The sequence below is a fragment of the Cylas formicarius genome, unplaced genomic scaffold, assembly GCF_029955315.1.
Source record: "Cylas formicarius isolate icCylForm1 unplaced genomic scaffold, icCylForm1.1 PGA_scaffold_6__28_contigs__length_40554024, whole genome shotgun sequence".
Classification (NCBI taxonomy): domain Eukaryota; kingdom Metazoa; phylum Arthropoda; class Insecta; order Coleoptera; family Brentidae; genus Cylas; species Cylas formicarius.
Window position 1 is genome coordinate 29,466,024 of NW_026844347.1, and position 15,655 is coordinate 29,481,678.

A 15,655-nucleotide genomic window follows, 5' to 3' on the forward strand; every position below is an offset into this window, starting at 1 on the left:
GCCTTTTTAAAATACCCATCAAACCAATGTATCGCGTTATCAAATATTGGGCTAACGACTAGTATCAACTTAGACCCCGTTATTTTGCAGTGTTACCAGTGGAAATGCCTTATAAAAATATTACACTCTGGACAATGTCAATTTAAACTTATCGTAAAACCTCTACACCATCCTACGCTTACATTGAAAAGAGCCATTGTCTTCGTTTCAGAATGTCGCCAACCGAATTCTCAAACTACATCAAGCAACGCGCCATGCAACAGCAACTGCACCAACAGCCCCCCCATCATTCCCCCGGCGGCAGGGCTCTCTCCCCCGACCCCTCCGCATTCTATTTCCCGCCCCACGGACACTACCCTCCGCAGTTTCCGCCCCGATCAGTTTTCGAGTCTTCCAACCAATTCCTCAGCCCCGATCTGTACCCCACCGGCAAACTGCCGTTCGAGCCCTCCCCTCTCGGACCATATTACCCGAACAACGGGGGCGTAAGTGTTACCCCATCCACACCAAACACACCACAAGACAACGGAAAGCTGATGGACAACAATTGGCCGTACGCGGCTTCCGGTCAGTATCAGCACCTCTTGGTGGCCAACTGAGGCTCCTCATAGGCTAAGGATCTTTCCAAAAAGGGTACACACTTACAGCCTAGCGATTCTATTGTCTTCTTTCTCGGTCACGGTTCTGTTTCAAAGAACACCACACCAGATAGAGCTCTATGAGTATATAGGGATACGACAACCAAAGATTGATCTTAACAAGAATTGCTGGCGATTCTATGACTCGTTTCGTTTGGGGTAGCGTTGCACTGTGTCTTTTACGTTTTAGTCCTTGTTTTATTTTAATATTTTGCTCCTTTTGCAGTTAACGCGATAAAATCGGGGTTTCGGCTAAAAGTGAAACACGTTTGCGATTTTTTACCTTCGACTTGCATCATTCTTTAGTCCAGGGTTAGTGTTATCGGAATTTTACGAACTTGAAAGCACGCTTCATTGCGCAAATTTGTCTCGGCCGGGTAGCATTGCCTCTCCGATATTCTAACAAGCTTTTTCATAGCGCAAAATCATTAAGGCTTAATAACGACGCTGACCTTAGACATTTAATTGAGGACCGCGTCACAGCTAACAGTTTTAAACAATCCAATTGTAACAATTCCGCTTACCATCTCGTTTAATTATTTGTTTCGCAGCGTTCAAAATTTGCCAAACAAATTGAAGTGTTTCATTTTTGGTTGAAATGACTTTTGAGCAAACAAACACCTGAGAATAAGGACTGAAACTGTTGCTTTCGGTAACCTGGATTTATAAAATAAGACAAGGAAGAGAAGCGACCCGTGCAAACTTTTTATACTCGGATCATCTTTTGTTGGTGGAATATCCTTAGTTTTATAAACAGTTCCTAATTTTTAATTTTATACTTGCTTAAAAATTAATTTTTGTAGCGTAACAAAAAATGAGTAAATTGTAAATAAGTAGTGATAAGTTTTTTGAATAAAGTTCCAGAGTAAACGTATGGAACAGTGATCTCTCTAATGTTAAAATAATTTGTAAATATGTAACTTATATTATTTATACATACATATAAATATTTTTGTAGCAAAAACTAGTATTTTCACCGACGAGTCCGTTACAATGAGAGACGAAATATATTTTTCTTAAAAACTTTTAACTTTCTTATGAATTCGGTTGTTAGTGAGATGCCCTGTTGTTCTATAGAATATCAGTTTGTGAATTGATTTCCCTTGCAGCGCACGTTGCTTGTTAAATCGAAAAAGACGGTAGAATCGCTTCAATTGAACCATAAACTTATATATATATACATATAAAAAAAAGATCCCAGCTTGATATACTTTTTAGATTTTTATAAAAGTAGGTCGTAGACTTTATAGATGTTTCTTACTTTATATATGGTGTTTACAGTATTCATGTAGATTAGAGTGTTTTTCCTAAAACTTTTATATTGTATATGTATTTTTTTATTTTTGTATAAGAAGCTCAAGCTGTCGTCTAGTCCCATAAACTCGTTCTACATGTATTCAATAAGTGTTGGCATATCATGTTCGGGGTCACATTCTGAAAACAAAACGATAAGGACGAAGCCAAGTTCATGACTACTTTTGCGTTTTGCTATTATCGTGAAATACGGACGAAAGTTCCCCGCGTCGACGCAATATGATCTGTTTTAGGATTGTGATATTCTTTTATCTATTTTTATAAAAAAAAAAACGCAAACGTGGTCCCAAAACGCGCATGCGTGCATGAACGCGGCTTTAGTATTTCAGTATTGCATGATGCTACTACCCAGTGGGTTCTAGATGCTTCCTTTTTGAATTTAAGAGATATGCAATTTTTTACTGCTTGATTTTTTTTGTTACTTTTTCACCGATTTTATTTTTTATTTGTATGACTTGTTGAATTTTAATGATAATATATATTTTGTTATGAGCTGTTGGTTTCATTGCACTTCTTTTTGTCTTGCGTACCTGACGTTGTAATGATATCATTCTAGATCAATTGCTATTTTTTACATACTACTAGCGAATGTGTTGTTGATGTTGAATAGTCTACAAGTTCTTTTCAACGAAAAAAATCAAAATTTCTCTTTAAAAAACGCTTAACCCCCAACGCCGACTTTTACAGTTTCACCGCCAAAATATGTTCAGTTCTCCATTGATAATAACAAAACGCCAGTTCACAATTAATTTGTTTAGATACTGTTTTATAGAGTGATTCATTAATAAATAATGTATTTAAATTGTAGAATCCTGAGCTCAGATAATAATATTTAACGCAAATCATTTAGATGTGTGGTGTTTTATTAAAAAGTAGTACTGGCGGAAAGGTTAGCGACTTCAAACTCTAATAGACTATGCTAAACAACGTTTCTGGCTAGGAGACGGGTAAGTGGTTGGTTGACCGCCCCATATTTTACGCCACTGACGGAGTTGCCATATTAGTACATTTTTTGATGCTCTAATTCTTTATCTCTATATCACATACTTTTCCCTTTCAACGATAAAAAGATTATTTTTCGAGATACTTAAAGCTGCACAATTACATTGGTTTCAATGCTTACAGAGTTTATCAGAGTTTTTTAGCCTTAATATTGCAAAATAATCCGAATTGTGATCTAAAAATAACTATTTTAATGCAATGTAAATGAAAGGGTGTTTGCAATAACACAATGTTAAAATTTTGAGCACAGGATTCTCAATAAAATAAAGCTAATTATTAACGAATCATCCTGTATATAGGGATAATTGTCTGAGGTATTTTGTTATAGTAATTTTTTCATCATGAACTTGTTATTGGGACCCTCAGTTTTAGCCATTAAACAAAATAAAATTTAAAAACATCAGAACTTCCTTCATATTGCGTTTGATCAATTGATGTGAAAGAAAAAGGCACTTTCCATTGTTCAATGATCACAAACAACTCAATATTGTTCACTTTTAAATTTGAAAGCTAAAAACTGGTCGTTAAAAATGTTACTGGGCAGCAGTAAAAATGTTATTTAATATTTTATGCCACTTAAATGAAATACAATTGTCGTGCATATCTAAAGTTATAAATAATACAATTTCGATGCACAATAAATTCTGATAATCTTTTTAACGATGTATTCTAGCGGGATTTATAATTTACCACGAAAATTTATTGTGCTAAACGATTACGCTTAACCGTGTGAAATTTGTAAAAGATCTGTCGTTGAGGAATTCTCAAATAAGGATTGAATCTCTGCTGGGCGAGATTTTTTTTGGTTGCGGACATCAATATTATTGTTAAACACCATTCAAAATTTCGTTGAGCAGTTGTAAGGTTATTCCAAAATAAATGTGATTGATATGCTTTAGATCGTTTCCGAGTGATTAGGAAAATTGTGAATTGGACAAGTATAGGTAATAACTAGGAAATAAAGTGAGGCAAAAAATGGCACGTGTGTAGCATGGATACATACAATGCATGTTTGTAGCTAGAAGAATAAAATGCCAGATTGAACGTTCCTATAAGGAACTCCGCTAGCTAGTGCTATACTCTGAGCACATAAAATTAGATGCGAGAGAGTTGAGATGTGACATTCAAAAAAAGTGCAAAGCTCCAATTTTTTTTTATTTTGAAGTTAAGCAAATAAAAGTTCAGAATTCTAAGAGTTAAATATTGTAACAGTAGTGATGGCAAAATTCCACTTTACAACTTGAATGTCAGATTCTTCAAACTGCCTCAGCATTCGTCAAAATTGACGCGTGATTTTAGAAAAAGAGGTCTAGATAGGTTCACGCCTTCTGATAACGGGTGGTACGGACAAGCACAGAAAACTCGTTACCTGAATGTCTCTGGTTTGGTGCAAAAGTACTTTGATATTTTTTTCGAGAATGTTTACCGATTAAAATTTTTTTCAAAAAAAATACTAAAATACTACCTATCCAACCAGTCGCAGGCTACAAAATGTACATGATTCTTAGTAATTACTCTTAATAGATTAACTCAATTATTTTATATACTTGCTTGTATGTATTTCGCATTATGTACTAAAGTGTGTATATAAAATAACCCATAGAATTTTGTGGTTTATATAAAAATATGTGTATCCCTGTAACCGAGTATCTTCATTCGGCCATGTGCTGCACGTTTGTTCTAATTTTGAGTGTTGGTTCATTTCCCGAAATGGTGATGTAGGTCCAACGAAGCAAGAAATTTACCATTCAGTTTGCTTATGTCTTAGAGGAAATTTTTTTCGTGAGTTCATGGTCCTAATTTTTTTTAACTAATCTAAGAACCAAAACCAAAAATTCATTGATGATTAGTAAATGGCGGAGTTTAGCTAAATCATTAGGTTTAATTCGGTTTTAGTATGATAAATACTTATTCGTTTGTCTTCGACCTGAGAATATTTAAATCGCTGACTGACCAGCGAATAATGTTATGATTATATATTATATATACCTTCGGCTCTACAAACGAATCAGCATTTAGTACGAATATATAAGCATTGCCAATCTTGACAATTCTACAGACAAACACGCATTACTAATCTAACATTGGTTACAACCTTTTCTTCTATGTTAACCTAATATTTTACACCCAAACGGAATCTCTGTAGTTGTGCAGGGAATAGTCGAACGGTTTTTATATGTTGAGCACTGAAGAAATGTTAATTTGATAAGTTAAACGAATACGGAATAACTCTTGAATGGGACTGGCGCCCAGAAGGAATGTGATGGGTCCTTTCTACTATCGTAGCAAAAAATAAACTAGGGTGTAGATAGAGATGCCTTGTGACGGGCAAAAGATCCCAAATTATAAGGAAATGGGCCTATTATATGTATGTATGTCACAATTTGTGTTAGTTTGTTACATCTCTTTACTGAAGAATCGTAATTCGTAGTTTACCACCTTAACTATAATATTATTCAATATGTATTTATAGTGAGAACGGTTTTTCCATCCCGTTATAAAATAAGTAAGAATATGTGTATAATAATAGTCTATAATTTTTCATATTGTTGTACGATTTTTAAGTTTATATTAAAATGTTTGTGCATTAATATCTAGTAGTTTTATTTTATATTTTTATATATATCAAAATATTTTTTTTTAGTGAAGTGAAGAGAAGAAGTTACCAAATATTTTTCCAAATTTTCAAATAAGAAATGAAATTATTTTCATGTTTTTTGCTGAATAAGAGCATTTAAAAATACTTAGATCTTCAAGGTACAATAATATATAATAATCTCGTTTTGTTAAAATGTTCACTAACAAGATTCTAGAATTAAAAAGTGCAATTGACAATAAAATAATTCAAATTCGTTTCAAAATTTGACATGAAATTTAAAAACAAGACACGCCTGCTAGAAAAGTATAGATAAAATGCTGTCACAACTGACTGAAACATATCTTTTCCACAAACCGATACTGGCATTTTTCGAAATTAGGTTAAAATATTTAAATTATACCCATTAAGAAATTTTTCAAAATGAAGAAAGTTAATTTACAAAAGGTAAGTATGAATAGAACCTTTTGAGACACCATGTATAATTGAAAACAAAAATGGTTCATTCCTTTCATGATTCGGCTAGAAACATTAAAGTAAAAGACTAAAAGTACACCTATTAAGAATTCTTAAAAATGAAGGAAATTAATTCACAAAACGCAAATATGAACAGAACCTTTTAAGACACGCTGTTCAATTCAAAAAAAAATGTTTCATTCCTTCCATGAATCCGATAGAAATGCTAAAGTAAAAGAATAAAAGTATACCTATTAAGGAATCTTAAAAATGGAGGAAATTAATTCCCAAAACGTAAGTATGAACCGAGCCTTTTGAGATACCCTGTTCAATTCCAAAGAAAAATGTCTCATTCCTTCCATGAACCCGCTAAAAATATTAAAATAAAAGATTTCTTCAAAATCAAGGAAATTCATTTTTATTCCATTTTTAATTCACAAAGGATAAGTTTTTTAAATTTTTTCGAAGCTCGAACCGTAAAATATGGATTATATCATTACGCTAGCAAAAAGTAAACATCTAAAGTTTTATCATTACTTCCAGTAAGATTCAGCCATCCACTGCGAACCGCCCTGTATATGGAAGCAGTTTATTCAACGTTGTTATTCTTTATCTCTTTTACAGTTATTGGGAATAGAACCTTAAATCAATACCAAACTCATCAAATTTTATTTTCACAAACCATTGTACTCACGTTTTTGTTTGCAAAACACGTTGTTAGAATCGTGTAGGGGAAATCTTAATTCTGCTCGGATGAATTTAATCCGAAATACGTTCACCTCCAAAAAAATTCTGATAAGTTGAATAAGATTTTACTGACAGTTGGTAAAAAGTAAACATTTTTGTTGTGTTCTTCTGTTATTTTATTATTTAAAATTTGTCATTATTGCCATCCGATAATAAGAAAATAAAATTGGATAAAAAATGGAAAAAATAAATAAAAAAGTAAAATCGGTTCAACATAGACAGAAAGAATTTTTTACCGGCAAGTGAATATACAAGCAAATCAATCATATTTAATCCAATACAATAGCGTACTTCCAGATATAGTTATAGATGATTAATACAGACCTTTTGTCTATTGCTATAATAAATTAATTGAGAACATCTGACATCGTAAAACTGGGCGTTCTATTTTAAGCAGCCCCGTTTTGTGACTGCTCTCCCCCATAAAACGTGGTATCGATTTTCCCCGTAAAAAATCTTCTAGGTCAAGGGCGAACAAGGCTATTCGAGGCCTAAATCTGAAGCGAGCAGTACCTATTAACGTCAGACCCCTTGCTATACTGAAAATCGCCTAAACATTTTCTGATGATTTTAAAAATACGATAAAAAAAAGGTCACACAAAAATTTCTTAAATTATGAGCTAGATATATTAAGTTCATTTATTTTTATTGTATAACTATTTTAAATCCTTTAAGTCACATTTGTGTATGGTTCTTCTGAAAAAGATATACTAATTTAACGTTTTATTAAAAAATGATATATGGGATGTCCAAAAAGTATGGGAACATTGGAATATCTTCAGAATTACATAACAGATCAAAAAACAATCCAACCCATTGGTATTGAGGTGGTGGCAACTTGAAAATAAATGGAAACCCTAAATTTTTATGCCAGTATAGGATTCTATGCTCTGTCGGTATTTTTTTTTATTCTCGGTAGATGGCGCCGTAAACCCAAAAAAGAAAAAAGGTTATCGCAAGAAATATATGGGTCAATGTTATAAATCCGAGTTCAGGGTTATGATACCTTCGTTTTTAACATATTTTTCCTAATATGTTTGAAGAGGTTTATAAACGGTACATAAACGATGATCCAAAAAAGTTTATAAATACCTGGTGCATACTATGCTTTTTCTTCGCGCAAGTCACTTTTTGGGTACATTTTTCAAAACGCGTGATGTTCGACGTGACCATAAGAACTAATGTCAAAATAACGTCAGTGTTTTAAATCTACCGACTTGCTGTTTCTCATTACTCATTTTGAATGTTCCATCCCAAAAAGTTCCATACTTTACGATCCCTTGCAAGAATCTCCAATTTTAAAGATCGCCCCCCCCAAACCAGAAAGTTTTTTCTTCATATGAAAAACACAGTTTTGCAGGAAAAATAACAAGATTGCTTTCGAAAAATCGTCGCTGGGCGGGGCAAGTTCGTAGCGCGTATCACGAAGCAGCTTTTTATTTCAAAAAGAAGCGCGGCTTCGCGGTTCCTTGTCCTAGAGGGACGCGTTGTTTTTCTTTCGTGCTCCTGCGGACCACTACACTACACTACACGACAAACCTTTTCAGATATAAAAAATTGTACAAGTAATAACGATTTCCAGTTATATTTTTCCAAGTATCACCTGCATTTATGATTGACAAAGCCTGAAACTCACTCGATACAATTTACAATACTGTTCAAACCAAATTATCCCATGTTTTATAGTTTTTCGGGTGCGGCTAATAATTTGCCCACAAAAACGGCAATTTTCAGAGTCTTTTGAATTTTTGTCCATAATCAACCCACCCTGTACATAATTGAAAAAAATTCGGAAATAGAAGTTATAGCCCTAGATCTCCCACGTTTCCTGCTCCAAGAATTTTTCCAACAGAGTAAATCGTTTTCGAGAAAATATTTTTTTTCTGAAACTATTCAGTTCGCCGTAATTGTCAATGACGTCATGGCGACTAGACAAAGCGCGAGGAATAGTGATTTTCAAATTTCTCGAGCAGCGTATGTGATATACGAAAACCGTAAATAGAAAACTTGTAGATCTTGATGCTGCTTATAATACTGTTTAAACCAACCAATATTTTTTACGAACTTTAATTTATTGTCTTTTAGTTTTTTCTCCATAACTGAAAAAAACTGATATAAAAGATATAGCTCCGGATCTCCCGTGTTTCTGCATTCTAAAATCTTGCCGATCAGTTGAATAGTTTTTGAGAAAATCATGTTTTCCAGGAAGCCAAAATAACCAATGTGTGTGATATTGATTGCGCATAATTTTTTGTTTAGATGTGGACAGAGACTTTTACTTTTCTACTTAATTTGAAGTTGATTATATCCTCCTAATTATTTTTTTTTATTAAAAGAGGAGGTCAATTTTTCGTTTTTTGCGAATTCCGGACATACCCTGTATATTTTTAAAAATGACCAAGAATGAAGGTTTATAGCAGCGGACCTGGCGGATCTCTTCGCCGAGTAACTTTTACAATCGCATAATCGGTTTTCGAGAAATGACCTTTTTCTTAGACCCTTGCAAAACGTGATTATATATTTTTTAAATACTTCCCGACCCCCCATCCCCAATTTCAATAGGTTCCGTTAGGGGACGAAACGCTATTTGCCAAATTTGAAGTCAGCTTGAAAATTTCGGACACTTATCGTGTCAAACAGTCAAAAGTCGCAAAAAGAAGATGGCCGCCGAAGTTTGACAGCGGCCATTTCTACATATCTTATGCACCTTGTAGATAATTGAAAAGGAACAAAGCTGAAGCGCCTAGTTCAAACCGGTCGGAAGCTATCGTCCAAAAACCCTGGAACAGAGAACAGACAGACAGAAAAAAATTTTTTGGACGCTGATCATTTCTGGATCAACGACGGACCTCTAGAACCTACCCTTACCGAGACCCCGAAAGTAACAAGCGATTGGAAACCAACATTACAAAAAAAGAAAAAATTGAAAAATCATACAATCACGTTAATTTAATAAATCAAATGTCCATAATAATTTTGCATATAAAAAAAGAAACGAAGGACAAATAGTAATCAACGTACACAATAATTACTCATAATTCAATTAATTGGATAAATACAAGCGATGATAATCGTTAGCTCCAAAAGCGCAATTGCATTTTGGGCATTTTCTTTGCCTGGTCTCATACCTCGTCTTAAGACAATCGTAGCAGAAAACGTGAAAGCATTTTGACAAAACCGCATCCTTCCGCTTAACTTTGCACGACTGACACGTCAACGTTTCCTTATATTCTCGAATTTCCTCCATCATAACTTCATCCAAAGTGGTTCCGGCCAATTCCATCTTTTTCATTCTTTCGGCCTTGCGTTTTAGCTGCGCTATCTCCTCCTGAAGTCTCTTTGTTTTGTAAGCTTCCGCTTCCAGAGAACTCGTTTTCTCTGCTACAACCTGTTGGGCTTCCTTCATTTGCGAATGGTACTTTTCTGTAGAAAAAAAAACGCAACAATAAGTCATTCAGAAGTGTGAGAAATTTTAAGCTAAAACATTTTAAAAAATAAAGTTTATGAAACAAGTCTTAAAGCAAATTGACAAAAAAAATTACCTAAGTGCAGTTTCAAGTCGGCTGCCGATTGGGCCGACTCAATTGCTTTCCTTTTATGCATCTCCATGGCCTGTTGTCGTAACTGTAGCTCCTTCTCTACGGTCGCCAAAGTATTTTGCAAAATCCGTTCCTTTTCCTCGAGCTTTCGCACCACTATGTTGGCCGCTTCAACTTGCGTTGTGAGTGTGCCGACCTTCAAGACAACATGAAAATAATAAAACCATCGTCAACGATTTTTAAACCGTCAGTTTACCTGCTCTTTTAGCACATCTTTTTCTTCCCGAGCTAACTTGTGCAGCTGATTTGATTTGATCCTTTCGGACATGAGCTTGAAATTTGCATCGTCTTTTTCTCTTAACTGCTGTATTAATCTTGAATTTTGCTCCTAGAAAGTTTCCGAACATTATTTTCAGGAAATCATTAAAACTTTTTAATAATTTTTTGGGCATATTGATCCATAATCCAATACAATTTCTTTTAATGGGGCCCCAGTAGCAAACAAAGTTATATTTTATGCAATAATAATTACTACTAATTTGAAAAATTTCAACTATGACGAAAAAAACTATTATTTATTTTATTCTTTTTACAAATAATTATAATTTATACACTTGTTTGTTTATTTATGGTTATAAGTATAACCAATTAGTAGTATTGAAACAAGTGAAGAAATTATTTTTAGCATTGTTGGCTCAATATTTTTGTTGCTTCTTTGTGGCCTTTAATGTAGAACAGAAAAAGTCATAAAATTACCTGCATATCTTCAAAAGCTTGTCCAGTCACCTCCATTTCATTAAGTAAAGCTTCCTCCTCATGAGATCCTACGAAAGGTCTCATTTGGTGTAATCCCGCGCCCCCCCAACTACCATCGTTTGGTTTCTGAGATTGCACCTGCTTCTGAAGCTCATACTTTTGTTCCTCCAACTGTTTAATTTTTTTTAAAGCTTCATCCTCTGCCAACTTCCGCTTGTCGTCCCTCTTGTTATCCTAAAACAAAATTTTGGCACTTAAAATACTAATTACTATGTGAATTTTCATCAATCAATTTAATTTTCATAGCCGTTAACTGTTTAAATATTTTTCTGTTTTAATGCACTTCATATGCTACATATTTTCAATTCTTGTTTCCGCCTTTTAGTTTATTTTTTATTTATGTATGTCCTTAATGAACTTCAAAAATAAAAATAAAATGTTTTATAAAAACAAAATAACTAATTTTACTCACTTTTCTTACCTGCATTTTCTTCAGTTGCTGCCTCAGTTCATCTAAATCAGTACGTAGTTTCTTTTCAGCAGCCATTAACTGCACTTTATCCCTCTGCTCTTTGCTGACACCCTTATACATATCAAGCAATAGCTTCATCTCCTTTTGCTCGTTTAACGCTTTCCTAAAACATATAATTATGAAAAACACAAAGCGCAACATAAAAAGGTCAAGCTTACTTCAATTGATTCTTCAAATCCCTAATCATATCATTTTCAGCAATCTTAGCTTCTTTAGCTCTTTGAGCATCGCGCTGTTCCTTCTCACTTTTTGGCGTTTGATCCTTCTTCACCTGATTCTTGTCCTGCTTATTCGAATCTTTTTTTTCGCCAGATTGATCTCCTTGACCTTCCCCAGATTGCTGCAAATATCTAACACTACAGCTGTTATAAACGAATGTATTTTCATCAATTTACCTCAGTCTCTTCTTCCTTCTTTTCTCCACTCAATGATCCCTCTTCTTTAACTTGCGCGCCTCCTTCCTCTTTAATGTCACTCTCTTCTTTAATTTCCTCTTTCTTGATGTTGTCTTTGGAGTCCTGCTGGGCGCCCTGAGCTTGGGAAAGCTTGTTTTGTAATTCCTCAATCTCTTTCCTCAACTTGGGAAGTTCAACATTTGCTTCCTTATACTTTCTTTTATATCGGTGCACCTCGCCTTTCAACTGCTGGGTATTATTCTGCAATGAAGTGATCAAATGCCTCATTTCTCGGTTAATTGGACCCGTTTGCTCATTGGCAGCTAAATTCTGCTCAAATTCGATTCTCAACATTTCATATTCCTTTCTTAGTTGAGCAAGGAAATCTTCTAACTGCATCACCTCCTGGCGCAGCTTTTTCTGAGCAATTAGTTCTTCACTCTAAAAAAAAAAGGGTATTCGACAAACAGAAAATACAAAATAAAAATGTATTTTTTAAAATTATGCGAAAAAAAATTATTTGTATGCAGACGATTTCAATATAAGTATGCGTTTTAAATTTTTTTATTTCATAATTGAACTTGAACTCTTATTAAAAGGGTTACAATTAATATCCTCCATGAAACATCAACTAAATATTCCTAGGACACTTAATTATTTGCTGACGTGTTTTATCCTCAATGAAAGTTCACTTCCAAGTTTAATGTGTCCTGTATAAATAGCTCACAACTTTATAGTCATATTAACGTAAATCACTTGTAAAAATGAAAAGAAATCTAACTAAAAAATAAATATGCTATTTGACAACAAGAGAATACAAACTAAGAATGATCTTTGTAAAATTATACGAAACATATTTCAGTGACAAGAACAAAAATAAATAACCAAAAATGGAGAAGTCCACCTTGCAAAAAATTATTTGTATGTATTCCAAAATTGCTTGTAAAAATTCTAATGGGGTGAATAATTCCTGAGTTTATTTGGTAATTCAGGGGTATTATGAATGTTAAGATTTTATCAATACTGTTCTGTTGATGCCACTACCGGCTGTCTTTTAGAATTTTGTTTAAATAATACAAATAATTTTAATATTACAAAGCGGCAAGAAACATGAAGTACCCAATCTGAATTGTTTTTCTTCATGTGATAGCAAGTGAAGGAAAGTTAACTCCCTTTGAAGTGTTTATTTAACCAAGATCACTTGTAAAAATGAGGATATCAGTAACCATTGTTTTCCTGTATCAAGTTTACCTCCATCATTTCAATGTTACGCAGATGAGCGTTTTTGCTAGTTTGCAGTTGCTGCCGTGCCTCATCCAATTGCGTTTTGAGTTGCATTGATTCATTATATAGAACCGAAAACTGAGATTGAAGACACTTGTATTCGGTGGTCTCAACAATAACACTTTCTGGCAGTTGCCGGATCTACAAAATAGGAACTGGTTATTCAACAAATACACACACCAAAATAGCAAAAACCCACGTCCATTTTCAACTTTTCAACCTCTTTAAGAGTTTCTCTATGGGTCTGATGTAATTTATCAAGTTCTTGCAATCGATTGTTGGCCATTTCTTTATATTCTTCCACCTCTTTCATGAGATCTTCCAATTTGGCTTGAGAAACGCTACTCTGCACAACAGGTTTCTGTTGAGCACCCTTCTCGGGATCTCCGTGCAACTGATGGTAAGCTTTAATTTTCTCCACAGCTTCAGCCAAGTGAGTTTCCAATTTGTCATTTCTGTTTCTAACTTTTTCCAACTCATATTGCAAATCATCAATTTGATTTTTCAGTTCTGCTGTTTCAGTTTCTTTTGCTGTGACTGAATCTTGCAATTCAGCAACTTTTAAGCTATTGGTATGGTATTTCTCATGTAAGGAGGTATGCAGTGCCTGCAGTTTTCGGTTTTCTTCCTGAAGCTGTATGTTTGTTTGGCGAATTACTTCATCAACCGAAGGTGCATCCTCTAAAACGAAACATATTTCGAAATATAAATAGATGTCACTGCCAGGTAATAACTTATTAAGTATTGGTTAATTTATACTACATATAAATTACTTTATCGGTGAAACTTACGTCCTTCAAGTTCCCCTTTAAGAGCCAATGTTATTTTCTCATTCCTTTGCATTAAACGATCAAAAGCTTGGATAACTTTTGCTACAGCCCTTCTTGACACTTGAACCCGATTTGCTAATTTATCATTCAGTTCATCCTTATCCCAAGTTGATAGTTGCATAAGAAATGAAGTAGTAGCTTCATTCTCATCTAGAAGTAAAATAATCAACAACCAATAGTGTTTTCCAATTGACATTCCAACATTACTTTTATTTTCAGATTCGTCGGCAGTTTCTGCATCAAATCTTTGTAAAAGGATTCTAATATCTTCATTTAATTGGTTCCAGTAGCGGTTTACAACATTGAGCATGGCATCATCTTGCGTTTGTCTTTTTTCCAACTGCTCTATTCTTTGTCTCAACTCCTGTTCTGTTCTATACCGTTGTTCTATTCTCTAAAATGCGTTTACAATTAAGTATGAGTTGTATCTTAATTTATTGCTACAGCTTACCTGTGCTAACTTTTTATTTTGAAACTGAAGCACTTTTATATCCATTTCTTCTAATGTGGAAACGGGGCCTATAAGATGTGGCTCAAAGTGAATCTTTTTGATTGGGGGCTGCCCCGAGCTGGCGCCCCCATCTTCAGGATATCTTTTAGACATTCCGGCGAACTAAGAAGAAACAAAATTAATTAAACTCTACTATCTAGAATGACTATTATTACTTGTATGCCTTATCCTGGAAACCAATTTTACTCTGTCAAGAAAATGTATAATTTATATGCCAACACATGGTTGGTGTACACCGGTAAAAAAAGCAATAGTCAAAAAAATGTAAAAGTTGGGAACTGCCAAAACTCCAAGATATTTAGATATTTGCTGCACTTTTGTTTTGACATTCGGTAATGGTGCAGCGTTGCCCGGTCACAAGATTTTTCGTTGCCATTAATTTATAATTTTATCATTGAGCCTTGAGTACTTGACTCAACGTATTTATTTAATTTAACAACTGCATTAATTTAATTTAATTTAAAAAGTTTCGTTACATATACAAATTCTAAAATAAAGTAAAGTGGTATAGGAAGTGTGCAACATTAAAAAAAGATTATATCAATTAGTATAGCAGTATGTATATTACGTCTATGTTTCTTATACGTTAAATAATTAGATCATGTGTTGAAACTTTATTGTGATTACATAAATTTCCGGGACTTCCAGAAATTTGGATTGCATTAACTACAACCCTACCATTTAACTCTAAAATTTGGCAACAGGGCCTAATCAAGTAGTTCTGTTGTCTGTGAATATTTTCAGACTAAATACAAGATGGAGAAACGTTGTTTGGTTAAAATAATAATATTTGTTATAGGTAGGTCTCGGATATAAATTATGAATGTTACCTAAGCCGTGTGAGGTATGTAGGTTTTTTGAACCAGAAAAAAGGAAAACGCCTACTTAAATATTGCAAAAAAGTTAAGTAGGACTACCGAATTTTCATTGCTATTATAATCACTCAGAGAAATACTAGAACAAAAAAACTTTTCTAATCAATATTTTTTATTCATTTTAAAATTTGATTCAAACAGGTCTCGCCCCGATGGTAGTTTATGAGTACTTCTGAATTA

At 33.8% G+C, this 15,655-nt stretch overlaps 2 protein-coding genes across 7 annotated transcripts in view; one reads left to right on the forward strand and one right to left on the reverse strand.

Moving 5' to 3' along the window:
- The window catches only part of LOC132703154 (protein Tob1-like), a 51,294-nt gene extending 45,759 nt beyond the window's left edge, over window positions 1-5,535 (forward strand). For all 5 annotated transcript variants that reach the window (XM_060672274.1, XM_060672279.1, XM_060672277.1 and 2 more), the window contains one exon: window positions 212-5,535. In XM_060672274.1, coding sequence (XP_060528257.1) covers window positions 212-599 — 388 coding nt within the window. In that variant the 3' untranslated portion in view covers window positions 600-5,535. The remainder of the gene's footprint in view (window positions 1-211) is intronic.
- Window positions 5,536-9,688: 4,153 nt separating this feature from the next.
- LOC132703872 (E3 ubiquitin-protein ligase Bre1) lies at window positions 9,689-14,936 on the reverse strand. 2 transcript variants are annotated; one of them, XM_060673390.1, is made up of 13 exons: window positions 14,756-14,936; window positions 14,541-14,702; window positions 14,297-14,483; window positions 14,051-14,239; window positions 13,459-13,940; window positions 13,227-13,400; window positions 11,976-12,416; window positions 11,739-11,920; window positions 11,530-11,683; window positions 11,049-11,282; window positions 10,549-10,680; window positions 10,296-10,488; window positions 9,689-10,176 (listed from the first exon to the last, which is right to left on the reverse strand). In XM_060673390.1, exons 2-13 carry the CDS (start codon window positions 14,691-14,693, stop codon window positions 9,797-9,799), a joined length of 2,901 nt encoding a protein of 966 aa, XP_060529373.1. In that variant the 5' UTR covers window positions 14,694-14,702; window positions 14,756-14,936; the 3' UTR covers window positions 9,689-9,796. The 2 variants fall into 2 exon arrangements, with proteins under 2 accessions (XP_060529373.1, XP_060529372.1); XM_060673389.1 differs by having other exon boundaries at window positions 11,521-11,683.
- Between the last annotated feature and the right edge of the window lie 719 nt (window positions 14,937-15,655).